This window comes from Poecile atricapillus, chromosome 28, assembly GCF_030490865.1.
Source record: "Poecile atricapillus isolate bPoeAtr1 chromosome 28, bPoeAtr1.hap1, whole genome shotgun sequence".
NCBI lineage: Eukaryota > Metazoa > Chordata > Aves > Passeriformes > Paridae > Poecile > Poecile atricapillus.
Window position 1 is genome coordinate 666,827 of NC_081276.1, and position 27,858 is coordinate 694,684.

Sequence of the window (27,858 nt, forward strand, 5' to 3'; positions counted from 1 at the left end):
CACTGACTGCCTAACCTGGCAACCTGAGAGAGCAGGACCTCGCTGCTCTGGCTGCTGGGGCCGAGGTCTCTGGAAAACATGGGCTGGTGCATGGATAGGTGATATCCTCCAGTCCTTGACACAGAGTTGCAGCAGCAGAACCCAGAGAAGAAGTAAAGTTCTTTTCTCATGCGTGCTGCAGCAATCTTGGCTGGTGCTGCTCAAGGAGAGCTGGTGTCACCTGCCATTTTTGTGTGTCCTTAATGCTGTCAGGAGACACTTCCCTGCATCCCTGGTGGATGGAGACTCTTTGTGTCCTGAGGGGGGAAAAAGGACAGCTGCCAGGTGCTGCTCCATCTTTCCAACACTGATCAGTGACAGAGATCAGGGCTGGCCCATGCCACGTGCCCTCTCTTGCTCTTGGGTTACCCTCCTGCACCTCGGAGTTCCTGGCTGTTCCTGGAAATCTGGGCTGAAACAGCAGGCCTGGGTTGCCCCACGATCACCTTAGGGATGGGAGGGGAAAGTAAACAAGATTCTGCTCAGCACTGCAGAGACCAACTGCTCCAGTGTTCCCTGGCAGATGGGGCCCAAGAGGGAGACCATCTGTTTGCGAGTGAAGCCCTCAACTTCTCTGTGTGAGATCCCAGGCTGAAGAGATCCAACGGAGTTCAGTGGGCACAGAGGAGCAGCTGTGGCCTGGAGGGCTCCTTCACTCCTTGGTGGACAACTTCTAGAACTGAGCCAGGGCTTGCACCTTGAGTCTGTGGGCTGTTGGTTTCCTGAGCATTCCTGTTCTTTACATTCTTTTTTTTTTTTTTCTCTCTCTCTCTCTCCACATCTCCACCCTCTTTTCCTCTTGGCAGTCCTTCCTGTGTTCGTGCAGTGCTGTGGAACAGTCTGTGTTCCCTGTTGCAGAGCTGGGCAGGGGCTGTCACAGCTCTGCCCACCCCACTCTCTGTGTCCCACAGACCCCACCTGGCTGTGCCAAGGCCACCTGCCCAACCCCTGGCTGTTGACACTTCACCTGGCTCCTGCAGTACATGCTGGTGATGCCAGCAGGGCTCAAAAAGAGGCACACTGGGGAGGTTGGAGAAATGCTGTTAGACTTCAGAGCAAGGGCTGGCATCTCAGACAGGAGGGGATGGCATCCGGGGAAAGGTGGAGAAGGAAAGAGCAATTTGCTGATAGTCAGCATGTCTGGGAAGCTGGGAACATTCTGCACTAAACCGATAATAACACCTTGAACAGCAGGGTGGTCGTTTCCATCTGGCCTCGTGCTGGGCTCAGGCTCTCTCATTCCTTCCCCCCTGCAGCCAGGGAATCCGAGGCGCTGGGATGGCACAGGTCACCCAGCCAGGCTGCAGCTGGAAAGAGGAGAGCTACCACAGCCTCTTGGCTCTCCTTTTGCCCCAACTCCATCCTCCTTCGGATGGGGAGTGGGAAGGCACTGGAGCTCTTTGCTTAATTAGAAGTAACAGCTGAAGCACTTGAGAAACAAAAGCTCCTTTCTTTCTCTGCCCCACTTTTACTTGGGAGCCAGGGGTGGGGCACAATTTGCTTGGAACCAGAAAGCGCCCTGGATCTTGTCACCATGGCTGCACAGGCACAGCCTCCTGTTATCTCCAGAGGAACAAAACCCTCCTCCCACCCTCCCCTGTCTCAGCTGGAGCTGATAAAAGGAGAAGAAATAAACAAAACAAATAATAGTAATAATAAGAATAGAAAAATACCCCAGCCCAAACCAGCAAATAAATATTCAGGGAATGAACCAATCTTCTGCAGAACATATTATTTTCTGCAGTGGATTTTGGGTTGTTGGAGAACTGAAGGACTCCAATGAGCATTTCAGGTTATAGGGGCCATCTCGGGAATTCTGGGATTTACACAGTCACAACTCAGGAGCATCCCAGATGATGCCGTTTGCTGGAGAATAACAATCTCTACCTATATACACATAATTGTACATTCTGATTTATTTACATGTACAGATGTGTGCACTAATAACATGATCAGATATAACTTTCATGTCTTCTTGTTTGGAACCCACAATGATCACACCACAAGAGCTGGACTCCTGCCTCTTCTGCCTCTAGGTCACCCCACGTGCAGGGACAGGGTGCTGTCCCAGTGCTCCTGGAACTTGGCAGCCTTGTGGCTGTGCCCATTCCCTGGGGAGCCTGGGCAGTGCCCCAGCACCCTCTGGGTGCTTTATATCTTTATATCTTTATATCTTTGTATCTTTATATCTTTATATCTTTATATCTTTATATCTTTATATCTTTATATCTTTATATCTTTATATCTTTATATCTTATCTTTTCCTAATATTTCACCTAACCCTCCCCTGACAGACAACACATTTTTGTGCTACCACAGTTAAACTGCTTTTGGTACCTGGGCCCCTCCAGTCTCCACTGCAGTGTGGGCTTTAGAAAGTAAATCATAATGCAAACCAAAGTGGGCTGATGCTGTTTTCGTTGTGTTCTCACAACTGAACGGCTAAAAATACACCAAATAGTATAGCTGTAAAGCAGTGAAAACTAGCAACCATGTATTTGTATTTTCAGAGAAATTAGGGCTGTAACAGTTGCTCCAGACAGGCTTCCTACAGGAATTGGGTGGATAATTTCACTGGGTGCTTCATGCATCAGAGCTCTGACCATCTGCTGAAGGCAACATACCTTTTAACAACATGTCTTGCTTTGGCTCCGTGCCTTCGGGGCCACCTCCCTACAACAGGCACTATTTCAGTGCTTAATTACACTTACTGTTAAAAAAGGACAACTTATTTTTAGTGCCTGTCTTTCCAATATCAGCTGGTGGCCACTGAATATTCCTCTGCCTGTGTGTGCCCATGGGAAGCAGTGTGTTTAAATCAGCCTGGGAATTATGTAGGCCATTGTAGCTGATGGCCCAGAGTAGCTCTAAGCTGTCTTGTATTTTAAAAAAATAAATAAATAAATTTTAAAAAATTATTCATGTGTGAACAAACAAATGAAGGGGAATAGGAACAACTGATACTTCAGCTTAACCTAGTTTCCTCCTTTTGGCACTGGCTGGCACACTCAGTGCTTTGGCTCACCTACTTTTTTACTGTTAGTAGTAGAAATGATAACACTTGCAATTTTAGCATGCAAATTATAACTTTGTAATACAATGAACATTTTTTAAAGTATTTTGTTGTTGTTGTTTACAGCTTTTTCTTGCAACTGCAAAAGAATATTAAGCTGTCCCTCCAAAAAGACTGAATTAAGTGGCTGATTATGTCTTTCATCTTTTCCACACCCACAATTTCCCCCACTGGTTTTTGGCCCAGCTGTAGCAGTAGTGATACCTATAAAAGCCCAGTCTGGGGCACAAAAGACCATTCATTTATTCCTGGGAGACTTGAAATGGACTCTTATTTTTAAACTTACCTGCCCTTCCTTTGCATATGGATTTACCTGGATAAATTAATTTAGACATGACAACAGCTTGCTGAAAAGATCAGGTTCTTGATAGCTCTGAGCACATTGCTCTCATGTCCTCCAATGGCCAGATAAACAGGAACATCTGCATTGCCACTGTAAAAACAGCAATAAGGATATTAATGAAACTGGGGGGAGAACTGGGACGAGGCTGCAGTGCTCACATCCTCTGAGAAAACTCTCCCCAGGACCTCTCTCTAATGGCTTTGAGAACCTGAGTTAACAGATCATTTTGAGGGAGTTGCTGATATTTCCCCAAATTCACCCATCCCTAAAGAAGCCAGTGCAGGATTTCACAGCACACCAGCTGTTCAGGCCAGGCATGGACTTTTGGGGAATTTAAGAGGGAAAGGAAACTGGGCAATGCTGGGGATTGCAACACAGGTCATGGAATCATGGAATACCCCGAGCTGGAAGGGTCCCCCAAGGACCATCAGTCCAACTCCAGGCCCTGCACAGGACATCCCAACAATAGAGAAGGTTTCTCCTGAGCGTCCTTTCCTCCAGGCTGAGCCCTCTCAGCTCCCTCAGCTGCTCCTCAGCTCTGTTCCCTTCCCTGGACACACTCCTGCCCCTCAATATCCTTCTTGACCTGAGGAGTCCAAAACTTGTCACCCCTTTGTCTCACAACCAGTTATGGTTAAAGACCAATTTCCCGGGGGCACATGGCTGTGGTGTGGCAGAGCTTGTTTCTGCCCAGGCAGTGTGTGACCCCTCTGTCCCCTGCTGCCCAAGCCACCCCTTTTATGCCTCAGCATCACGTGCTGCTCGAGTGTCTGCCCCTCCACTATCCCCACGCACACACCCCGCGATGTCCCAGCACCCACCAACTCCCAGCATCTGTGCCACTTGCTTGGCCTCTTTTCCTTTATGCTGCTCCCCTCCACCGTCGTGTGACAGCTATTGTGTGGTCCCTGCCACACAAAAGCCAGCCTGACCTAATTTAAATCAGTGCTATTGAAGCCGTTCTTGTTTTATCTCCCAGCACAAGGGCTGTGCTCCCCATTTCAGAGGCAGAAGAAATGAATGGCTAATTGGGGGGGTATTGTGCACCGCGGCGTTGTCTCCCGGCCCTGATTGTCAGCTCTCCTGCTCCACGGTGCTTCCAGCTCCCCTCTTGGAACTGCCACGCAGGCTTTGGGAGTGGAGGGAGGAAAAGGGGAGAATGGGACTGTGCAACCAGCGCAGCGTGTCAGGGAAACAAAGCCGAGCACGGCCGCTGGTGAGAGCTGGGGGAGGGCTCCTCGCTCAGAAAGGGCAGATGCTGGTGATAATAGAGGAGAATATCCAGCCTTCACCTCCAAATGAGCCCCCGGGTTCTTTTTTCCCTGGCACAGTCCTTTCCCGTGCTCTGCGGACCGTCCGCGGGGAGGGGGTGAGGCACACTCAGCTCCCAAACCCAGCGGTGCCACATGGGTGGAAGTGCTGGGAGCGGAAGAAGTGGGATGGGTCAGGGGCTGGAAGAGAGAATGCTGCGGGATCTTTGTCCTGTGGGCAAAGTTTGGGCCGTCTCTGACAATGGATCTCTGTCAGAAAAGCCAGAACATCCTCGGGAGCCATTCCAGCAAGCAGGAACCAGCGGGAAGAGGAGGCTTTGTCTGGGCCCCCATAGCCAGCGCTGCCCACTCAAGGAGCATCCAGAGCCCACGACTCGGTGTGTCCCAGGGCTCCCAGAGCCCAGCGCTACCAGAACCAGGCACCACTGCGGGATCCAGGGGGGTTTGGGAGTTCACACCGACAGCACGACATCTTTCATGGAATTCCTCCCTCTGCCTCGCACAGGTACCTTCCAAGAGCTTCCTCCCTGGAGCTGTCTGTTCTGCGGCTCATCTCTCCACCCATCACCAGGCTGAAAGAGGGCTGCAGAAGAAAACAAAACCCAAGGCGTTTGAATCTTTCCATGGATGGTCTTGGGTCACTCACAGATCCACTTCTCCCTGCTCGAGGGAGAGGGGACCTTGCCCCCAGCTATTGATCAGCTCTGCCCCAGCACACTCAGCTGATGCTCAGTGCAAAGGCCGTGACCAGTCCTCTCTGCAGCTCTGCCAGCTACAGACAAAAAGGATTTCATTCCAGGATGTTTAACAACAACACGAAGCAAACAAGTCCCAAGACACTGGGTTTGTCACGGACTTGGATGTAACATTATAATCCTTATCATAGATCAGGATAAAGCACTGGCAAGCCCTGAAGTTAAAGGACATGTGACAACCTCTTCTCTACCCCTTTTGGCCCCAAATAAAAAGACCGGCTACAAAACTGTAAAATGAAATTGTAAAATTAAAAGTAGATTTTATTAAGAGCAAGTGTTACTAAAAGTGAGGTTCTTTTTGCTTTTATCTGGATTTATGATTAATTTCTCCCTTCTAAGCTTTTCTCTGCAGCCAGCAGAGCATAAAATACACTTCAACAAAGAAAAGAAAACAGGAAAACATAATTCTCATGTTACCACCTGATTCCAAGGGCTGAGGTTTTACCAAAAAGAGAAAGATTGCCATTAAGTAAGTTGTTAACATTTCAGTAGGGTAAGAGGAACAAACTTAGAACTATCTGGGAATGCCGGCTCTTGACTGAGGGTGTTGAGGCCCTGGAATGGAATTCCCAGAGCAGCTGTGGCTGTCCCTGGATCCCTGGAAGTGTCCAAGGCCAGGCTGAACGGGATTTGGAGAATCCTGTGACAGTGGAAGGTGTCCCTCCCCATGGCAGGGGGTGGAATGAGATGAGATTTAGTCCTTCCAATTCAAACCAGTCAGGCCTGGGGGCCGTTCCTCTTCCAGCCCCTGTCCCCTGGGCCAGGCGGATCCTGTCCCTCCCGGGCGGCTCTCCAGAGAGCTCCACTCCCTGTCGCCACTATTCTACCGACATCTGCTGGCAGCTGCCTTAGGGAAAAGAGATTTTTCCAGCAGCGTCCTGCGCCCCCTCAGCGGGAACCTCCCCGTAGAGCTGTGTCGTCTCTGAGGGGACCCCCAAAACGCCGCCCAGGACACGCACCTCAGCTGTCTCCTGAGACCAGCGGGTCTCTGGGAACTCAAATTAGTCATTGATGATAATCACTGGAAGTCCCGCGCGGCCCTTCCAGGGGTTTGCGGGAGGTTTATTTTGAGGTTGCCGTGAGGGAGGGCTGCGTCCCCACAGCCGCCGTGGCGGGAACATGGGCAATCACCCGGCGACTGCTCCCACAGCGGGTTTCCGTAGTGTAGCGGTTATCACGTTCGCCTCACACGCGAAAGGTCCCCGGTTCGATCCCGGGCGGAAACACCTAGTTTTTCCATATTTTGAGGTGCTTTTTTGTGCAGTTTTCTTTCTTTGTAGTTTTGGGGGGTTTTTTGTGTGTGGTTTTTTGTTTTGTTTTGTTTTGTTTTGCTTTGTTTTTAATTAAGATTTATTTGTTTGTTTGTTTGTTTGTTTGTTTGTTTGTTTCCCCGCCGTCTCCTGACAACTCGGGGCCTCCATCGCCGGTTGGGAAGGGAAGTCCCATCACTGAGCAGCGCCCGACTCCCGCCAGGGCTCAAGCGGGTAAAGCGCAGCCGGGCGGGCGCTCCGCGTGCCGGTGCATCTCAATTCGGTTCGGATCGGCGAGAAACGGGAGGAAAAAAAAGAAAATAATACGAGGAAGGAAAAAAAGCGAACTTGCGTTGGCCGGGAATCGAACCCGGGTCAACTGCTTGGAAGGCAGCTATGCTAACCACTATACCACCAACGCCCGCTGATACAGCCATTCCCGGCTTCCCTCAGCAACATCACCCAGCCCGATACAACCATTCTCCCGGAACAAGAGATAAAGCACAAGGAAAGACGATCATAGCTCCACAGCCGCCCCAGTGAATGCTGAACTAGGGGCCCATCTCTGAGGGCGAGGAAGAATCTTCTCTCCTTACTTTTTTTATCCTGTATCAGCCTCAATTCTCTCTGTGCCCACCCTCTCCATGAAGACATTGGAAGGGACTGCCCAGGGAGGCGGCAAACTCACCGTCCCTGGAGGTGTTTAAGGACAGATTTAGCTCCGCGATCTGGATGACAAGGTGACTATCGGTCACAGGTTGGACTCGGTGACCTCAGAGGTCTTTTCCAACACCTAATCTATTCTGTGTGATTTTTCTGATAGCTCCGTACTCCCGCAGGCATCTCATCCGCCCGCCAGAGGCAGTGGTTCTTCCCGTGAGGCCCGGGCGCGCTCCCGCCGCGCGCGCGCTCCCGCCACTTCCGCCGCCGGGTGAGAGGTCGCGCCGTGGCCGCCGCCGCCCCCGCGCCCCCGTTTCCGGGGCTGCCCCGCGCCCGGGACATGGAGCGGCACTGACGGAGCCGCCGCCGCCCCCTCCCTCCCCCGCCCTCCCTCCCGCGCAGGAGCCGCCCCCACCCCCGCCCGGCACGGGGAGGTCGCCGCGCCCCGCGGTGAGTGAGGAGGGGAGGGGGGATGGCGGGGACGGGGGGTCCCGCCCTGGGACGGGCAGGGCTGGGCTGGGTGGGGCCCACGCCTGTGAGGGGCGGCTGGGCCGGGCGGGGGGACGTTTGCCCGCTCCGTGGGCCGCATCCCCGCTGCCCTGGGCTGGGGGTGCCCGAGGGGCCGGGGGTGCGGTGTTTGCCCCCTCCCGTGGGCTCCCTCCTCTCCAGGGATGGGAGCCGCCTCTCCTTGCCCCGGGGGGCGTTTGCTCGCCCGGGTTCGTCCCCGGGCCTGGCCCTCAGGGACTCGTTTGCAGTTCACTCCCGCATATGCTGCCCGTGGATGGGGTGATGTGGGAGCCCCTGCCCTTGGAGGGGGGTCCCGTGTCCCCCCCAGCAGCCCTGGCCAGCCCAGGCGGGTGAGGGGCCGCTCGCTCCTCCTGCACGGGAAGGAGCCGTCTGCAGCAGCGAGGGAGATGAGGGGCACAGGATGCTCCATCCCCGGGGATTCCCCCTCTCCTGTATCCCAGATCCCGGCCTTTCCTCTGCACCAAGGGCAGAGTTCCCGGCGAGAGCTGCACAGGGACACGGGCTGCTGGCAGCCTTTGCCAGAGCTCATCCCTCTCTGGAGAAATCCCCACAGGTTTATCCCACTCTCAGCTGCTTGAATTTTTGGAGATCTTAACGCTCCCGGCCACGACAGGGACACGTTGTAAGGGCTCCTGTAGGTGACTCTGTTCCTGTGTTCCATTGGCTCTTCCCGAATGATTCACGCTGGTTCCTGATCTCTTTTGTCTATTTTTCTCAGTTTCTTTTTTTTTTCTCCTGGTTCAAGATTTTACTGTTCCTTCCCCGTGCAAAATGAGCGATCTGTGCTGGGTGCAATGAGGGTTAAGATGTTCCTCAGAATCATTAAAATCACAGAGCAGTCGAGCCTGGCAGGACCTCAGGAAGTCTCTGGTCCAGCCCCCTGCTCTAGGCAGGGTCAGCTGGGAGATCAGACCAGGTTACTCAGCATTCCTGAGCATCGCTCCTGCTGTCCTTCATGCCTGCATCAAAAACTGCCCTGAAATTGCTGAATGCGGCTGCTTCCTCCCTCTCTGCTCTCCTCTGCAGCGGAGGAGTTTCTTTGTGATGCTTTGTCTCTCCTGGTCCCCTGTGAATGCGTTTTTGGTGGAGAAATGGCTGTTTGGGGAGAGCAGGAGCCTTGACAAAAGGCGCTGGTGGGTCTTGAGTGTGTCTGTGATTCAGAGCTAAAGATCTTTGTACTTGGGGAGAGGGGATGGCAGTGAAGCACCTTCCTGTGCTCCTGGAGAACAGATTGGTGTGGGAGCCAGGGTTCCTCGTGGCAGCAGGCTGAAGCACAGGGAAGCATTATTCAGGCTTGGAAGATAAATGTGTTTTTTATGTCCCAGGTGGGACTGTGACCCTCTGGCTGGCTCCTTATGGTGTATCCTTTGTTTGACTCTTCCCTCTTAAGTGTATGGACCAGATGTCTGTTTTATCAGTTTTTAGTACCTGATACTTGCAAGAATTCCAAGATTTTGGAAAGGGGATGACGGAAAGGTTCAGTACTCAAGATTCTTGGATTTTATGAAGAATTTTCTGGGGAAGAGCAAGGCACACCCCAGAGTTCACTGATCCTCATTCAGATGAAGTCTCTCAGATTTATCAGGGCTGTTCAAATCCAGGCTGTGCTGACAGAACAGATTTGGACCAAGGAACGAAACCCAAGGATTTATTTATTCCTCCCCGCTCAGCTGGAAATGTGACCTGTGAAAGGTGATTTTATCCAGCAGTTGTATGAAATCTCCTTTCTCCCCTCTTCCTCCCCAGTTTCCTGTCCTGCCCAGCTCTCTGAGTAGTTAATGCAGAAGATAAAGAGGGTTCGTCTGGAAAACGAGACTGCAGGAAGTTGGAGAAGGTACGTCCAGGTCCCTGCGGGGACTCTGTGTGCTGTGGGACAGAGCAGCAATCACCTCTGCACCGAGAGGGCTCTGAGAAATCCCATCTGTACAGTCCTGCCCAGGGAGCTCTGTGTCAGGATCTGTGAGTCAGGAAGTGACTCAGGACAATAACTTCTTTCACTCACTTCCAATATCGAGCTTTACAGTTTTTTCCGGGTTCTGATTTCCCACCTGTGCTTGTTGTCCCCTCCAGACTAACACCTTCCCCCAGAGGAGGGCTTGGCTCACCCACCTCACCTGACAGGGCACAAATGGCATTAAAAGACCCCCAAGGGGCAGCTCCATGTTTTTGGGAGTGGAGAGAGCAGTGTTCCTGCAACAGCTCTGAGTCATCTCAGTCCCTGCCTCAGCGTGGGGCGGAAGGGACAGGGCTTCTCCAGCAAGGTGGAAATCTTGGATGCTGTTATTGCTGCCTTGAGATGGTTAATAACTGGTGTCTTGATCCAGCTCACGTCTGAGTAATGTAATCCCAAAATCTACCCTGAGATAAGTTACTCCTTGTGTTTGTTTACTTACACATGCAGTGTTGCCAAATATTGACTACGTCTTTTTCCAGAGGTGGCTGTAGTGACAAAGGCAGAAATCTGAGTTTCCTTTTACTCTCTATCATGCCAGGACCTAAGTTTTAGGGTTTTTTTTCCCTTCTAGTGCGAGGTGTCCCTGCCCATGGCAGGGGTTTAGAATTAGATGATCTTTAAGGTCACTTCCAGTTCAAACTATTCTGTGATTTTGTGAGAGTCCACCAGGTTCCAGCAATGCCAGTGGTAATTCCCAACACTCTCACCTCAGTTTGTGGCTGCTTTGCTTATCCCACTTCCCTACTCCATTCTCGTGTCCAAATCACCAGGATGAGAACAGTGCCAAGCTTAGAGCTGTGCTGTTCACATGATAAAATCATGGCAGTATAGTTTGGAAGGGCCTCCAGGCTCCAGTTCAGCTGGGGACAGGTACCAGTATCACATTTGTGGACTGGTTTTAAAGGTTAAGCTTTCATTTGTGATGAGCCAGCCTGGCTGAGTGAAATGGATTCATCAGCTGGGTGAGAGTAACCCAAGGGCCAGGCTTTGTGAGCTAAAGCCAGAGTATTTGACTGGCTGAGTTGATCTGCAGTGGGATGGGGTTGGGAGAATTCCACTCAGTTTATGGATTTTCATGGTCTTCCTGTCTTGTGTTTCTGACAGGCAGCACTTCTGCCTTCAGCTGTGATTTTGGCTGCTGCAGTGGAGAGTCTGGATACAGGCAGAGGCCACAAAACACACAGTCTGTGTGACATCCCATCATGTTCTCTTTTGTGGTTTCACTTGGGCTTCCTGCCTGCCTTTGATTGGAAAATACTCCTCTTTATCCATTTTCAAGCTGTGGATTTACTGCTGGGCAGTAGGTACCAGGAGTACCTAGGGAATTATTTTGGGACTTTGTTCTTGTGTTACTTTTGGCACATTTTGTACAATTTAGGGACTTAGGAGTCTGAGGAGATGTTACATTTTCAGCCCTTGCACAAGGCTGATTCTGTCTCCTTGGAGCAAAATTCTCCAGTAAGCTGAAGTTTTTCTGAAATTCTCTGTAACATTCTTTCAGGTACCTCCAAAACCCCTCACGTGTCCTCTTGGGGGGCCATCCTGCCTCTCAAGTGGGGTGTCAGAAACAGGTTTCCCTAGTCCTCAGCTCATTCCTGCTTTGCAGTGGATGACATCACTGACCTTGGGCAAGTCTGTGGGTTCACCTCACCTCAAATTAAAATTTGTGTTAATGTGGAGGTGGTTCTTGTCCTCTTATTCCACACCTGCTCACTTGGAAATCTCTGAGGAATGTGTGCCACGTTTCTTAGGATACAACCAGGGTCTGCTCCTGCTGCCTTCTCTCTCTTAGCAAAGCAGTTGCACTTTCTCTTCCTGTTTTCCCATCTCTCTTGCTTCGTTCCTGGCCTCAGTATCTCCTCAGGTAAGTCAGTTGTTGTGCTTGAGTTTGAACCTCTCTCCCCAATGGCCAGGTTTTCCTTTGGGATAGAGGGGAATTCCACTTCTGTGGTCTCACAGGGCAGGAGTTTATGTGCATTTATGATAGATCATAGCTTTGATGACATATTCATCTGGATTCCTGGAGTGGTTTTCCTTTGAGTCAACCTGCTTGCTGTCTGCACCAGAATCTGCTGCTTGTGCTTCCTTTAACAGCTCATTCCTAGAGCCAGCCCAGGGAGAGGGAGTTTTCTGAGGTCATTTACAGGATTCCATATGGGATGGGAGATGGACTTTTCCTTTCAATATGTTTAAAATTTAATCCTCGAGTGCAGAGAATCCCAGGATCTGTAGTTTAAGGTGCACCTGCTTGATTTTAAGGCTTAATTCTCTCCCTCTACTCCTCCCTCAGTTTTTTGCCCAGTTCTGAAGGGGAAGCGAGGATGACTGCAGTGGACACGCTCTCGGACAGCTCTGAGGTGGTCGAGATGGAGGATGTGCCTTCCCAATTCCAGGTGCAAAAGCATTCTTGGGATGGGCTGCGTGACATTATTCACAGCAGCAGGAAGTACTCGGGCATGATAGTGAACAAAGCTCCCCATGATTTCCAGTTTGTCCGGAAAACAGAGGAGTCCAGCCCGCACTCGCACCGCCTCTATTACCTGGGTAAGCCTCGTGCCGGCATCCGGGGGAGCACGGGGCTCTTCCAAACTCAACAGGCAGGGGAAGGGATGGGAGGGATCTCCCTCTGTGGGCTGGGGAACTGAGATTGGGTAACGTGGCTCAAGGCTTGCCGGATCTTCCACAAACCTGGGACTGAGCAGGGACTCCCCAGTGCCAGGGATCAGCTGTGACAAGGGGAAGTGTTGGCCAGCCAGCACTTCTGTGTCCTTTGTCACGCAGGGGATGGGGCAGGAGAAGGGATGTTCCTCATGCTCAGGACTGCCTCGTGCCTCTGTAGCTTGGGACAAATGGGATTTACTTGCTTCGTTAACCAGACTGACTTTCCAAGAAATTTGCTGTCAGTAATGACTAATTATATGTTGCAACATATTAATGGCAGGGTGGTGGTGTCTCCTGCTTTATTAAGTGTCATGAAGATAGAATGATTTCAAGAGCAGGGAAGAAAATTGAGGTGGGAATGAGCTGTTCCTGGCATTTACAGGGAAATATCCCTTTCCTTCAGTGGGACTCAAAGCAGAATTCCGTGTTGTACAGGTCCCTTTTTACAGATGGAGCCATGGTGTAATTAGTGACAGTTTTTGGATTTTAGTAACTGGATAATTTTGTGGCTGGTAACATGGGAAGCTTTATAGACTATAAAGAATTTGTTGTGCTTTGGGGCATGAGCTGATCGTTACTGGGCCAGTACAAAAATTGCCGGATATGCAACTCTGTGCAGTGACTGCTGCCCTGAACTGACCCTGCTGTTCCTCCTCTTCTTTCCAGATTTGAGTGTAGGTCACTGTAAGATGCTGGATTTGAGGGACTCATTTGTTTTGTCACTAAGCAGCTCCTGTGTGCCAGTGACTTGATTTGTGTAGTTCTCATAAATTCTTGGGACACAAGTGCTGTTCTGAAGGGCAGGATCCAGAGCTGGCATATTTTTCTTGTCAAGTCTGAGCAGTGAGGCTTGATTTAAAGCTGAATGTATTTCCAGTTCACTTTGATACTGGTTTTGATCTGGATGATTAAAGAGCTAAGTGGCTAATTTTAAGTTTTTTAATGTTCTGTTGTATGAAATGGCAACCAAACCAGCTACTGGGTGGTTGGTGTTCTGCCAGGGTGTGACTGTTCCAGGAGCCAGAACCAGGAACGAGGATACACGAGTGCCTTTTCAGTGCTTCCTTCCTTAAGGAATCATACAGGGCTTAGAGCAGATTAATCCCTCAGTTAAGATCAGCATCAGCCAGGTAATCCCAGGGTACCTCTGCTCAGATGTCCCTAATAAAGGGTAAATTCTGATTTAAATGCTGATTCTTTTGCCATAATTATGGACACTCCCAGGGATGGGGCAGCCACAGCTTCTCTGGGCAGCCTGTAAGTTCAAAGTGTTTAACTCAGTGGGCTGTTACTGCCCCAGCATCAAGTAACATTTTAAAGTGTTTAAATGAAACTGAGGAGTGGATGGAGACTCCTGATGAACTTTACTGTAGGGTTGAATATTTCACTTGGAAGCAAAGTAAACTGTCTTTTGGGGAGGAAGGCAATATTTTCCTTGTAAATGCCAGTTGATTGTAGTCAGCCTGAGATCATTGGAGAAAGTTCTAGCATAAGGGGAAGTCCAGGTCACAGTTGCCTGAGTGTCAGATTTTTGTATCCAGAGTCATTTGTTCCCCTCTGCAGTTTTTTCTGTATGGCCATCTTCAATCATTCCGGGGCCATCCCCACAGAGTTTTTTATGTTGTATGGTGGCAGATGCTGCTTATGTTAAACACCACATGCTCAGCACTTTGGTGTTCCTGGATCTCTGAGGATTAGATCCTCACATATTGCTCTGCTTCCCGAGCACTTATTAATATTTCAGCTTTAATTTGAAGTAACTACTGCTGGGTCAGCCAGCTCAGAAATCTCTCTGTTCTGCCCAGAACATGTGCAGAGTAGGCAGTATCAGGGCACATATCCCTGTGTGAATTTCTGATCCAGGGAGTCTCTGCAGCATAAGCAGAGGGCAAGTTCACGGTCTTTGTTTTTGTGGAAACTGTCAAAATCACGTGTCAGGATATTTGATGGTTGTTTTGGAAGTTGGATAAAGGCCAGGAGCTCATTTGATAACCACAGTCAAAGGCTTATGTAAAATGACAAGGTCTTTTGACTCTGTAGGATACTGTTTCACATTTGAATGGGCTCTCTGGAGCTTCCAAGCTTTTCCTTCCCCCCTTGCAAGCTGCTGCCTTGGCCTGAACCAAGTCCCTGTAGCAAATTTCTGTATGAGAAATGTGGAGAGTAATGTTGAGTCACCCGTTCAGGGAGTGGTGCTCTTAGAGTGGATCTGGGGCATGGATACAGGCACAGAGGGGAAAATTGGACCTAATACATTCTGGAGAGTTGGAGTATTAAATCTTGCCTAGGAAAATTCCAAGCAAATGAATATCTAAATGGTTTAGATGTTATTCTGGGATTGATCTGGGAAGGAAAGTGGGTGAAGGTCTCTGGGCAGCCCCAGCCCCTCTGTTTCCAAACTTCTGTTTGAATTTGTTTGTGGGCCTCTTTGTCCTGGCTAACTCATCTTAAGCAGGATGATGCTTTTGTCCTCCTAATAGGAATGCCATATGGTAGCAGAGAGAATTCCCTTCTTTACTCAGAGATTCCCAAAAAGGTACGGAAGGAGGCTTTGCTGCTCTTGTCCTGGAAACAGATGCTGGATCACTTTCAGGTAAGCCAGGGTGGGAAGAGCCTGGGGAAACTGGGTGATGCTGTGGGGCTGCTGTGGTGGGGACATTTGTGTGGTGTCTGGCATCCTTCCTGCTTTCAAAATGTTGGAAAAGTTGAGTTTAAATTGCTGCTTCTGCCTTACACTGTTGTGAGTGCACCAGAAAGGGAGGGAATTTTCCCCTCCCTGGTTTCAGTATCTTCATGTCCTTTGTCACTGACAGCATCGAAGGGTGTTGGTCTTTTCTCCCCTCCTTAAAAAGTTCCTGGTGGAACAGAATTTATCTGTCTTGACCCCATTTGGGCTGCGAGTTCTCTCCAGGGTAATTCAAGATCCCGGAAGAACTTTTGTTTGCAGTGTCTGACATGGAAACTGTTTGTGAAGGCTGCAGATAACGTCATTAAGTTAATTGGTTACATCTGATTTGCATAAGCAGAGCAAGCATAGCTGTTCTCAGTTCATGCTGAAGTGCCAACTGCAGAACTGAGAGATTCACAGCTCGGCCCTCCTGCAGAGGGGAGTTTGGGGGGTGTGGTGGGTTTAGGCCTCCTGGACCCACAGCTGTAGCCTGCAGTGCAGGAATTGGGGACCTGTACCCTGACACTGCTGCCTGTTTGAGCTGGGCTGTTGTGACAGGCTCAGAGCACTCCTGTGAATGTTCCTCTCCTTGCAAATCCTTTCAGATATTCCTTTCCTTCAATTCTAGGCAACCCCTCACCACGGGATGTATTCCAGAGAGGAGGAGCTCCTGAGGGAGCGCAAGAGACTGGGTGTCTTTGGGATAACATCTTATGATTTCCACAGTGAGAGTGGCCTGTTCCTCTTCCAGGCCAGCAACAGCCTCTTCCACTGTCGAGATGGGGGCAAGAATGGGTTCATGGTGAGTCTGCCAGGGATTTCCTGCAGGTAACATCCTGAGGGATGTCACCTCAAAGGGGCTGGATGGTTTGGATTGGAGATGGCTGCATGTGGAATCCCAGGCTGGACTGGGGTGGAAGGGACCTTGAAGCCCATCCCAGTGGCACACCCTGCCATGAGCAGGGACACCTTCCACTGTCCCAGGTGCTCCCAGTCCCAGTGTCCAGCCTGGCCTTGGGCACTGCCAGGGACCCAGGGGCAGCCCCAGCTGCTCTGGGCACCTGTGCCAGGGCCTCACCTTCCTCACAGGGAGGTTCTCCTGGAGCCCCTTCATGCACTGCAAGATACTTCTCTTCTCCAGTGAGCACTCCCAGCTCTGGGAGCTGATGTGGCACCCAGCTCTGTGTGTGTCTCTTGCCATAGGTGTCTCCAATGAAACCTCTGGAGATCAAGACTCAGTGCACGGGGCCACGGATGGATCCCAAAATCTGCCCTGCTGACCCAGCCTTCTTCTCCTTCATTAACAACAACGACCTGTGGGTGGCAAACATCGAGACGGGCGAGGAGAGGCGGATGACGTACTGCCATAAAGGTAACGAGGCTTCCTGCAGCCCCAGAAGGGAATTCCTGCTCAGGTATCTGGCCTGCAATACCCACATTCCTGCTTTATTTCTTACAAGTGCATTTGTCTTTTGGGTCAGCATTTTCCAAGGAGCTGTAAATGCAAAATGCAAATGCTGTCTCGTCTTTGTTCCTCTCCAGGCTTATCCAATGTTCTGGATGACCCCAAGTCTGCTGGAGTAGCCACTTTTGTCATTCAGGAGGAGTTTGATCGGTTCACGGGCTATTGGTGGTGTCCCACAGCTTCCACAGAAGGTCAGTCACTGTTCTACTCATCAAATCCTGGTGCTGTGACTGCTGCCTCCTGCTAGGAATGAGTTTCTGAGCATGATTTTCCTTTGGCCTGGGTTTGGGCTGTTCCTGGGGAGATCACCTGAAGGAACAAAGCACTGAGAGGATTATAATTGTGCAGTGTTTGCAGGTGGTCACTAAGAGCTGGGGCTGTACAGGTGTTCCCTCTGCACCAGTGCTCCAGGCAAGGCAGAAGCAGCAGGAAATGCTGTTGCAAACATTCCTGCTCTCTGTCCCAGGTTCAGAGGATTTGAAAACACTGCGGATCTTGTATGAGGAAGTGGATGAGTCAGAGGTGGAGATAATTCATGTTCCTTCACCTGCCTTGGAGGAGAGAAAAACAGATTCCTATCGGTACCCCAGGACAGGTGAGTGAATCACGTGGGGCTGCTGAGGCAGCTCTGGACTCCTGCTGGACTCAGCAGTGGAATTGGGGCTATAAACTTTGCATCATTAATCTGGGCACTTACTGGGATGTTAGAAACTGGTTGTAAATGCTGAGACCTAATTGACTCTCCAATCCCAAAATCTGCTGCAAGAAAGGCTGAACTTTAAATCCCAGCCCTAAATGAAAGGATTGCTGAGGAAGTGGAATATATCTGATGGCTTATGGTGGAATACATTCTGAATCCCATCTTTCCTTTTCCTCCTGGGAACATGCACAGCCAGCTAGGGAAGGCAAAGCAAACTGTTCCCATTCCCAGAATGACTCTGGTATTTGTTCACATGCATATTTGGATATTTGTAAATTCACACAGAACCGTTTCAGTAGGACCAAGGGCAGTTCTCCTTTAGGAGCTGTGTTTTGTGTAACCACAGAATGTTCAACTTGATCATCTTGATGTTTTTTCACTTCTCTGCAGGCAGCAAAAACCCCAAGATTACATTGAAACTGGCAGAATTTAAAACAGACAGCAAGGGTAAGGTAAGTGATAACTCAGAAAGGGACATTGCACAGGAGGGTTTTTGAAGCTCCCTAGAATTAAAACAAGGTCACAAAGAAATCCTAAATAGTGTTAGTCTGAGTTTTTTATTCTCTTGTAGTACCTGGTTCTCTTATGTGTTTGTTCAAGAAACAGAAAGACTTGAAAATGCTGAGAATTATTCTGGGGGAGATTCATCTGGGAATGTGGAGGGAAGGGGGCAGTGGGGCTTGCCTGCTACACCGTGGCAGACACAGGAGGGCTGGAGCCAGGTCTAATCCGGGGCTTCAGTCCCTGCCTGTGTCCTTTCCTGTGGCTGAGTGCCAAAATCATTTTGCTTTGAAGCCTGTTTTCCCCTTCTCTTCCTGCTCTTTGTAGCAAGGCTTGCTTCTCCTGGCCTGACCCTTGCTGATGCCAGTAGCTAAACTTCCTTGTTCTGCCATCTCCCTGAGCTTCCCTGGGAGGAGGTGATGAGCTCTGGTGCTCTGATTTGATGTTGGGCCTTGGTTTTGCTGCAGATTGTGTGTGCTCAGGACAAAGAGCTGGTGCAGCCCTTTTCTGCCTTGTTTCCCACTGTGGAGTACATTGCCCGTGCTGGATGGACCCGGGATGGCAAATAGTAAGTTCATTTTCCTCCCAAAAGAACTTTCCCAAGGGCTCCTCTGGTTGCAGACCCTCAACATGCTTCTTCTGTGTCCATGACCTGGTTTTAAAGCCCTGAGTGCCAGAAATGGCACATGAATATTTGGCTTCCTAACATCCTAAAAGTAGGGATGAGGCAGAGCAGAGTGACAGGCTATGGGGTTTGTCACAACCAGAGTTAAATGACGTGGATACATTAAGTGGGCAATCCTGGGGAATTCTTTGGAGTTGAAGGTGTTTAACACAGGTAACACAGAGTTTCCTGCTGAGAATGGGGCTGTTCTGTGGGCAAGTTTATCTTTGTTTGTTGGCACAGCTTGTCATGACAGCCTGAATCACAGGACGGGGCAGGGTCTGTGGTGCCACATCCTTCATGCAGCATGTCCAGAGGGAAGGATTGCTTCAGATGGGATGCACAGTCTTGTCTGAAGAGTTACGGAATTCATCCCAATCTGATTGAAATTTTAAAGTTCTTAATTTTTCCCCCTCCTAAGCTTGCTTGGCTGTTAACTGGTGTGTGTGCAGATGAAGTTAAGGTGACTTGGCTGTCTTTGAAGGTGGCATTCTGTAACTCGTCATTAATTTTCTGCTCTGGAAAGGAAATTTAGAGAGCTTTCCAGCAGGTAATCCCAGAGGTGATTGTGATGTTCTGCACCAGAGCTTATCTAAATGTGCTGAATATCTCAGTTCCTGCAGTCCTGCGGCGCTGGGGGAGAACTGCCTCTTTTCAAATCTGTCTTTCATGGTGGAACTCCCCTGGACGCACTCGCAGGCCTTGGGGTGGCCGTGCTTTGCCATCTGTCGTGCTGAGAGCCTGCAGTGCTGCACCACTCCAGGGACTCTCCTTGCAGGGGAGCAGCTCCTTCCCCTGGCACTCCAGCTGGGGCTGCCCCTCCCTGCCAGAGCGCGAGGAGGAGGCTGCAGACGGAGCTCTTGGAGGGTGATCACTGGAGCTGGAGGAGAGCTGGAGCACAGACAGTGCTTCCTGATGGAGGGGTGTCCAAGGAGGAGTTCCATTCTGGAATACAGGGCTCTGTCAGCAGTGCTCCCTTGGAACAGGCGCTGGCAAATCTGTCAGACATCTCGTCTGAGCGATACCCCTGTGAAATACCAGAGCTGTCTGGCAGTACGTGTGTGTTGGCACAGCTTCCAGGGGATTAGAAAGCAGCAGTGATGAGAAAAGCTTTGCATTCAGATGCCCAAATCCTTTCTGGCAGTGGGGGGGAAGAAAGGGATGCGTGTTCCATGTTGGAAAGGGACCTCTGTTCTGTGGTACTGACATTCACCTCCGACTTCTTTCCCCAGCGCCTGGGCTATGTTCCTAGACAGACCTCAGCAGCGGCTCCAGCTAGTCCTTCTGCCTCCAGCACTCTTTATTCCAGTCCCAGAAAATGAGGAGCAGCGTGCTGAATTTGCCAAAACTGTGCCAGAAAATGTCCAGCCATTTGTGATCTATGAAGAAACCACTGATGTGTGGATAAATGTAAGAGGCTCGGGGCTGGGAGCAGAACACAGGCTGCCCCTTCCTCCCCTCAGTTAACCATCTCCTGTTGATTGGGTGTCCAGTTAAGTCCTTGCTTCAGCAGCTTTGCTACTCAGCAGTCCCAGACTTGGTGTTGAATCAGGGCTTTGATAAAGCAAATCAGTCACTCACAGGTTTCTCATTTTGTGTGGCAGGTTCATGACATCTTCTATCCTTTCATCCAGCCGGAGGGGGAGGAGGAAGAGCTGTGCTTTATCCGAGCCAACGAGTGCAAAACAGGGTTCTGTCACCTGTACAGGGTGACAGCGATCCTGAAGCCAGGCAGCCACGACTGGGTGCAGCCCTGTGTCCGCAGTGAGGGTAAGGGCTGCAGCCCTGGGAGCTCCCCCTCCTGCTGGCCTTTCCTTTGGGGAGGACAGGGATTTATTCTCGTGGTCTCTCTTGTAGATGATTTCAAATGTCCCATCAAGGAGGAGATTGCCCTGACTGGTGGGGAATGGGAGGTGCTGGCGAGGCATGGATCCAAGGTAGGGGTTATTTTTATTCCCTTGCAGTGTCTCAGCTCTGCATTGTCTGCCCCCACTCCTGGCCTGAGCCCTCCCTTACACCTGGGACCTGCTAGAACTGCTTAAGCTTCATTTTGTTGCTGTTTTTTTTGCTGCCTCTGCTTTCCCCAGAAGTGCTGTAGGCCAGTGCACATGGATCTGATTGCCTTCTTAATCAGACTTCGGATTGCTCCTTAGGTAAATCCCAGGAGTGGGTCAGGCCATAAAAAAGGACACAAGTTTGAGGTTTAAGAGCAACAAAGAACCATTTTGTGGAGAAGCTGGGGATTGCTGCCTTTGCTGAGGCATTTTAACTCCAATGAGTTCTTGCAATGTGGAAATGTGTCCTGGCACTCAGACTGAACTCTTGGTCTCCAGCTGATCCCTCAGCAGAGCCTTTAGGAAGAAGGCAGCTGGGGAATATAGAGCAATTTAGAATATGGAGAAGCTGTATCTGTTGTCGCTTGCAGAACAGCCAGAAATGAATTTTTATTAATCTTGTAGAAACCTAGTTTCATTTTTGCTTCAGGAATTAACTCCTAGTCTGATCTTTAACACTCCCAGGTGATTTCTGTCAAAATAAAGACCTTGTCTGTTCATTTCCAATTAATCTGGATTTTCACTTCTCGCTTTTTAAAAGACCAACAGCTCCAAGCTTTTGGTTTCTGCTGCTTTTCCTCAATCTGCAATTAACCTGCTGTCCCTCCCCATGTGGATTCTCACTGTACATGCTGTTGATTTTGGCCACAGCTCTTCCCTGCATGTGTTACGGCTAAAATTGTGTTAGCAGCAATTATTTTGATGCATTTGTTGCTCCACAGGGCTCTGCCTGGTTTTCCTGGCCAATTGAGTTGGATATGTTTTTCCCTTTGCTGTTCACAGGGGTCTTCAAACTGTAGGTTAGCCAGAAATAGAATTTGGAAACTGTAAGGTGGAAAAACAGTTCAGTTACTGTTGTTGGATCAATGCAGGATTTAAAAGCTGTCGCCTCTGTTCCTGCCTCACTGGGTGGTTTTTAGAAACAGCTTTATCTGGACAGTAAAAAACCTATTTTAATGTGTCTCAAAGTTTGGTGCTGAGAGCTGTTAGACTGGTCCTCCCACAAATGGGAATTCATTACCATGAAAGCAGGTACCTGTACCTTTATAATGCAGCCATGCAGACTCCTCCAGGTGAGGAGTGGGCTCTTCTCCCAGGGAACAAGGGACAGGAGCAGAGGAAACAGCCTTGCATTGCTCCAGGGGGTTCAGGCTGGAGATGGGGGAAATGGCTTCACTGGAAAGGTGATCAGGCACTGGGACAGGGCAGCAGGGAGTCACCACCACTGGAAATGTTCAGAAGGTGTGGATATGGCACATGGGGACGTGGGTTAGGGGTGAACAGGGTGCTGCTGGCTTAATGGTTGATCTTGGAGGGGTTTTCCCATTTTCTAAAGGATTCCATGGTTCTGTAAGATGCCATATAAGCACAGAATGTTCCTTGTCAAGAGGATGGTTTCCTTTTAACCTGCAGGGAACAAAGCCCAGCTTTTTGTGCTCACTAATAAGCAAATGCTTTGAGCCTTTAACAAAAAGGCTGAGGGGCTGCTCTCTGTCACTGCATTGTGTTGTCTGCAGTTCTCCATGTGCTGTGTGTGTTCTCTGACCCCTCAAGCCCCTGCCCTGAGCAGCCCTGTCGTGGTCTGTGTGTGTTCTGGGCTGGCAGAGGAGCAGAGCTTGTCCCTGCCTGTCGCTGAGCCCTCTCTCCTGGCACAGATCTGGGTCAATGAGGCCACCAAGCTGGTGTATTTCCAAGGCACGAAGGACACCCCGCTGGAGCACCACCTCTACGTGGTCAGCTACGAGTCTCCCGGGGAGATCATGCGCCTCACCACTCCAGGCTTCTCCCACAGCTGCTCCATGAGCCAGGTTTGTTGTTTCTTGGGTTCCCATCTCCTGACTGACAGGGATCCTAACTGGGAATGGCAATGACTCGTGGCCAGTAACGAGTCCTGAGCACTGCTCCAGATGTGGGCAGTGCAGGACCTCGTTCCCTGACTCTCCTGTGTTCCCTGCCAGAACTTTGACATGTTCATCAGCCACTACAGCAGTGTGAGCACTCCTCCCTGTGTGCACATCTACAAGCTCAGCGGCTCCGACGATGACCCGCTCCACAAGCAGCCCAAGTTTTGGGCCAGCATGATGGAGGCAGCCAGTAAGTCCTGGAGAAGGTGCCAGTGGGGCCCTTCAGGCAGAGCTCTCCCAGCAGTGGCCAGGAGTGGTGGGGAGGGAAGATGAATTGTGTTACCTTGTGGGGGAAATACTTCTCACTCGCCCAGGAAATGCTGTCTGGGCTTTTGAGGTGTTTCACACATTGAGCAAAGGTCATGACACACCCACAAGGATGTGGTTTTACTGTGGAATTACCAAGTGGTTTAGGTGAGAATGGACATTAAAGTTCATGTTTTCATGCCCTGCTATGGACAGGTACATCTTCCACTAGTCCAGGTTGCTCCAAGCCCTGTCCAACCTGCCCTTGAACACTTCAAGGTGTTTTTTTGCTAAGTCTTGGTGTGGTTTGGTGTTGAAGGAGCCCTGCCCAGGCTCAGGTTTGGACAGAGCTGGTTCAGGGGGGTGGCAGCAGAGCCTGCTCAGTTCCTCAGCACTGTGTGTGACCCTCCTGCTGCAGGCTGTCCCCCAGACTACGTCCCCCCGGAGATCTTCCACTTCCACACCCAGTCAGACGTGGAGCTCTATGGAATGGTCTACAAACCCCACGATGTCCAGCCTGGCAAGAAGCATCCCACGGTGCTCTTTGTGTACGGAGGCCCTCAGGTAATAACTGGGGAACTTCTGGGCTCAGGGCTGGGGCCGCTGCCCAGGGCAGAGTTCTGTCAGTTGTGCATCAAGACTTGCACTTAGCAATGTCACGGAATCATGGAATGGTTTGGGTTGGAGTGACCTTAAAGCCCATCCAGTCCCACCCCTGCCGTGGGCAGGGACACCTTCCATTATCCCAGGTTGTTCAGAGGTCCAGGCTGGCCTTGAATACCTCCAGGAGTGGGGCAGCCACAGCTTCTCTGGGCACCCTGTGCTAGGGCTTCACCACTATTACAGCAAAAACCTTCCTCCTAATATCTAAACTTACTCCTCTTGTCCCTGTGTTTGACCTCTGCTTCAAACCTCAGATGACTTTTCCAGCGTGTGCTTTGATTTCCATGCTCTGATAGCTCGAGGAGTGGCTGCTGTCCAGCTCAGGATCCTCCACTGACACAGGAAGGCACTGGAAGGCAGCTGCTCAGCTCTGAAGCTCTTCCTCCCTCCTTGTGCAGGTGCAGCTGGTGAACAACTCCTTCAAAGGCATCAAGTACCTGCGGCTGAACACGCTGGCATCCCTGGGCTATGCTGTGGTGGTGATTGATGGAAGGGGATCGTGCCAGCGAGGCCTCAAATTTGAAGGGGCCCTGAAAAATCAAATGGTAACGTCCTCCTTATGCTGGGGAATATCTGATTGTCCTTCCTAAAAGTGGTGGCTGCTTATTTCCTGTGTGAGTGTTCCTGCCTCAAGTTTCTAAATTTTTCCAGTCTGCTAACATGAGCCTCCTCGTTGCCTTTCAGGGTCAGGTGGAGATAGAGGACCAGGTGGAAGGTTTACATTATGTAGCAGAAAAATACGGGTTCATCGACTTGAGCCGGGTCGCCATCCACGGCTGGTCCTACGGGGGCTTTCTGTCCCTCATGGGGCTCATCTGTAAACCCAACGTCTTCAAGGTGAGCCTGCACCTGGGGCTGGCACCTTTGGGACACTTGGGTCTCACAGCTTCTGTCCATACAGGGAAATGCTGATGTGCTGTTCCCCATCCCGAGTGCCCAGTACAGTTTCTGGATCATTCACAAGTCCTCCTTGCAGAGGGGAGGCCTTTTAGTGCTGATGTGCAGGAATTTGCCCCACTGTAACCACAAGAGGAACAGCAGGAGGGGGAATCTGGGTTCTGTGTGGGATTGCTGAAGGAGAATCCTGATCTGAGTGACAGAAGAGCCCAGAGCCTGCTCTTTCCTGCCTCTCCAGGAGAGCAGGGAACACTTGGGCTGCTGAGCAGGCGGTAATGGAGGCCGTGTGGTGCCACCTCTCTGTTTGACAGATTGCCATAGCAGGTGCCCCTGTCACCGTGTGGATGGCCTACGACACCGGCTACACCGAGCGCTACATGGACGTCCCCGAGAACAACCAGCAGGGCTACGAGGCTGGCTCGGTGGCACTGCACGTGGAAAAGCTTCCCAACGAGTGAGTACCTGCCCCAGACCTGCTCCTGGGCCTGCTCAGTGCCACCTCTGCTCAGTCCCAGAGGAATGGAGGGGTTCTGATCCGCTTTAACTCGGCAGCAGCTGAGCCAGAGCACCCCCAGCCCCCTGCCAGGGTGGGTTTGAGGCCCGTGGCCATGGCCTGGCACTGCTCTTGCTTGGGTTTGGCTTGTCCAGCTGGCAGCTCTTCGCTCAAACCCACTGCAGAGCTTTTATCTGGTGCCTCATCGTGTTTTCCATCTGGTTTCTCATCCTGTTTCTCTCCTTATCTCTCACCCCATGTCCAGGCCAAACCGTTTGCTGATCCTCCATGGCTTTTTGGATGAAAATGTGCACTTTTTTCACACCAACTTCCTGGTATCGCAGCTAATCCGGGCTGGAAAACCTTACCAGCTGCAGGTAGGAGGGACAGGAGTGGGGAGGGAAGGTTCCATAAATGTGGAGAAAGTTCCCTGCTGTGTGTTGTGGGGATGGGAGGAGATGGAGACAGCTCCCCCACATCCTGCTGTGGTGCTGGTGGCAGTGAACACCTCGTGGACTGGAGAGGAGGCCGGGAGGTGGCACTGTGGCTGTTCCATGGCTGGCAGATGTGGCATGTGCAGCAGGGCCGCTGCTGCCCTGGGGCCTGGAACTTTCCTCCTCCACGAGCTGTTCTGTCCCACCTGGGAGGCTGCAGTGAGGGAGGGGATGCTCCAGACCCTCCCTGGCACGGCTTTGTCCTGCTGGAGGCTGGCTGGAGGGAGCAGGGCTGAGGGGAGGGAGTTGTGTCCCTGCTGAGTGACCAATGCCCCGTGTCTGCCCCGGCACAGATCTACCCCAACGAGAGACACAGTATTCGGTGCCCTGAGTCAGGAGAGCACTACGAAATCACGCTGCTGCACTTTCTACAAGAATACCTCTGAGAGCACGAGCCTCTGCAAACTGGACACTGACAGCTCACCTGCCCCGTGCCCTCCTGCTCCCCGGCAGCGTCCAACCCAGAGCACAAGGGGCTGAGTGCCCACGTCGGGCTGGGGGTACCCCCAGGCCAGGGGGAAAAGCTGGAGGGCACCTTCCCTTTGGACAGTGCCACCTTCTCTCACTTTCCATGCTGGAGGTCTGCCCCTGCTCGGCTGCTCGTCCTCCTCCTCTCCTCCAGCCTGGCTGTTCAATGCTTTTTTTGCTGCTACTCCCTCTCTCCTGGGAATCAATGGACAGTGGTCTGTGTCCTGAGGCTGAGGTTTGTGTCCATCTCTCTCTCCCCAATCCCTTTCTCCTTCCACTGCACCTGTGCAGTTCCCAAACTCTCACCTGCAAGAACTCAGTGCCTGTGTTGGAAACGGAAGAGCCGAATCAGAAGCTGCCTTAAGCCAGGAGTGTGAGGGAAGAGAGAATTACCTACTGCTCACCTGGGGATCTGGTCTGTGTCCTGGCCCTTGCTGCCACACTGGAGCCCTGGGAGGTGAAGAGAGGTCTACAGAAGCATGCAACACTAGTCTTTTTTATATATATATCTATTTTCCAGTTTAAATTTGCAGAGCAGATGGAGGAAGTGGCCGGGGCCGGTAACAGCGTCCTCTGATCCTTCCTCTCATGGCCGCTCTCACACAGAGTTGTGCCAACAGGTAGCACTGGCAGCTGGCTACAGCCAGAGCCTCTCTCCAGAGCTCACAGCAGCATTTGGGTTTTTGCAACACAAGATGGATGATATTTATGCAAATCCTCCCTCCCTCCGTTCTCTGTGCCGCCTCCCGACCCCCCCTTGTCCATCCCCGAGCTTTCCCATGTGCACTGAAATTGGCTGTGCTTCAGTTCTCTGCGGGTCAGTGACTGGTCCCCTTGCCCGTCTACTCAGCAATGCTCTCTCCTGGTTTTTATTTACCTGGGCAACAGGAACTGCAGTTCTGGGGAGGGGGATTGAGCAATCACACCTCAGGGGAGCACATCCCCCCCTCAAGCCAAGGGTTCTGCCAGGGGCAAAACGAAAACTCAAACAAAACCCACCCAAATGAACCACGTTGACTTGCCCTGGAGTATTTTAAGTGCGTATTATGAAAAGAAAATATTTTTATGGATTCTTATTCTTTTATAATTATGAGTGTAAGATGTAGCGACTCATTAAAATATTGGAAAGAGACGTGGTGGCTGCTTTGGGGGGCGGGAGGAAGCAGCAGCTGCTGCCACAGCCAGAGCAGCTCTGCTGAAAGCCAAGTGCTCTGTTCTTTCTGTGCCGAGCGGTGCAGAGAATATTAAATCCCTGCTGCTCCTCGGGGGAAGCGTGATCCAAGCAAGTGAGGGCTGGGAACCCTGGACTGTGTTCTTGGCTCTGTGTGACCTTGAGCGAGGCAGCAGCAGCCTGGGGTGGGCACCTCCCTCCCTCCCTGCGGTGGGACTGGGGGCTGCACCTGCTCTGGTCCCGCTCTGGGACTCACGGAGCTGCTTTTGCAGAGCTGGGCCTGCCTCTGCTCGCCCTCCCAGCTCAAAGCTTCCCAAACCCGGCCTTGCTTTGCCCTCCTCCATGGGAGCCGCTGTTAATTAACCTGCTCTTAATGCCCTGAGGGTGCTGCTGGAGGCTTGATCTGAACACAAAACTTCTTCAGTTTAAACTTCTTTTAAACTGCTTTTTCCTGTCCCCAAAAAAGCCGAGTGTTTCTTAAAATGTCTTAAAACACTCTTGTCTACAAGAGTTTGCAGATCTGTCAGCTCCTCTGATCCCTCAGCTTGCTGCAGGATTGTTTGGCACCCTAAAAAGGGGCTGGTCGTCTTCTTTTGGGGATTGAGACTCCTGAGAGGAATTAGCTGGGGAATCTCCTGGGAGGAGGAGCTGTTCCTTATGGAACAGGCTGTGTTGGAGATTGAAATACAAACGATGTGGGAGGCCCCCAGCCGCTGTCCCGCGGGGAAGGCGATGGGAACAGGGAGCAGGGTGGCTCTGGGTGGAGGATTTGCAGCTGGAGGATGAAGCTGAGTTAATTTCCTGAGTGGTAATGACAGAGGAAGCAGCAGGTGTTGGGGAAACCAGGCAAAAACGGCTCTTCCTCAAGAATTTGGGACTTGAGAGTGGCTTGGGAGGCATTTCTCTCCCAAAAACCCACCCTGTAGGGCTTTATTT

The 27,858-nt window shown here is 51.1% G+C and overlaps 1 protein-coding gene and 2 non-coding genes across 4 annotated transcripts; 2 read left to right on the top strand and 1 right to left on the bottom strand.

Annotated features, from left to right (window-relative positions):
• Positions 1 to 6,634: 6,634 nt before the first annotated feature.
• TRNAV-CAC (transfer RNA valine (anticodon CAC)) lies at positions 6,635 to 6,707 on the top strand. Its single transcript has one exon. It is a non-coding gene; the product is annotated as a tRNA-Val (tRNA).
• A 373-nt stretch (positions 6,708 to 7,080) lies between these two features.
• On the bottom strand, positions 7,081 to 7,152 carry TRNAG-UCC (transfer RNA glycine (anticodon UCC)). Its single transcript has one exon. It is a non-coding gene; the product is annotated as a tRNA-Gly (tRNA).
• Positions 7,153 to 7,780: 628 nt separating this feature from the next.
• DPP9 (dipeptidyl peptidase 9) lies at positions 7,781 to 26,883 on the top strand. 2 transcript variants are annotated; one of them, XM_058858742.1, is made up of 22 exons: positions 7,781 to 7,841; positions 9,666 to 9,753; positions 12,164 to 12,266; positions 12,363 to 12,417; positions 15,015 to 15,127; positions 15,831 to 16,004; positions 16,406 to 16,574; positions 16,745 to 16,858; positions 17,134 to 17,262; positions 17,758 to 17,819; positions 18,336 to 18,436; positions 19,765 to 19,942; positions 20,137 to 20,302; positions 20,390 to 20,469; positions 22,242 to 22,394; positions 22,545 to 22,680; positions 23,155 to 23,300; positions 23,798 to 23,944; positions 24,084 to 24,236; positions 24,608 to 24,750; positions 25,055 to 25,166; positions 25,577 to 26,883. In XM_058858742.1, the coding sequence occupies exons 2-22, from the start codon at positions 9,698 to 9,700 to the stop codon at positions 25,667 to 25,669; spliced, it is 2,583 nt and encodes an 860-aa protein (XP_058714725.1). In that variant the 5' UTR covers positions 7,781 to 7,841; positions 9,666 to 9,697; the 3' UTR covers positions 25,670 to 26,883. The 2 variants fall into 2 exon arrangements, with proteins under 2 accessions (XP_058714725.1, XP_058714723.1); XM_058858740.1 differs by having other exon boundaries at positions 12,164 to 12,417.
• Positions 26,884 to 27,858: the final 975 nt, after the last annotated feature.

Excerpts from the sequence above, each read along its gene's own strand:
- DPP9 (XM_058858740.1), top strand. The coding sequence starts at position 9,698 with ATGCAGAAGATAAAGAGGGTTCGTCTGGAAAACGAGACTGCAGGAAGT. Across the intron at positions 16,005-16,405 it reads GGGGCAAGAATGGGTTCATG|GTGTCTCCAATGAAACCTCT; the intron begins GTGAGTCTGCCA and ends CTCTTGCCATAG. Across the intron at positions 25,167-25,576 it reads GAAAACCTTACCAGCTGCAG|ATCTACCCCAACGAGAGACA; the intron begins GTAGGAGGGACA and ends GCCCCGGCACAG.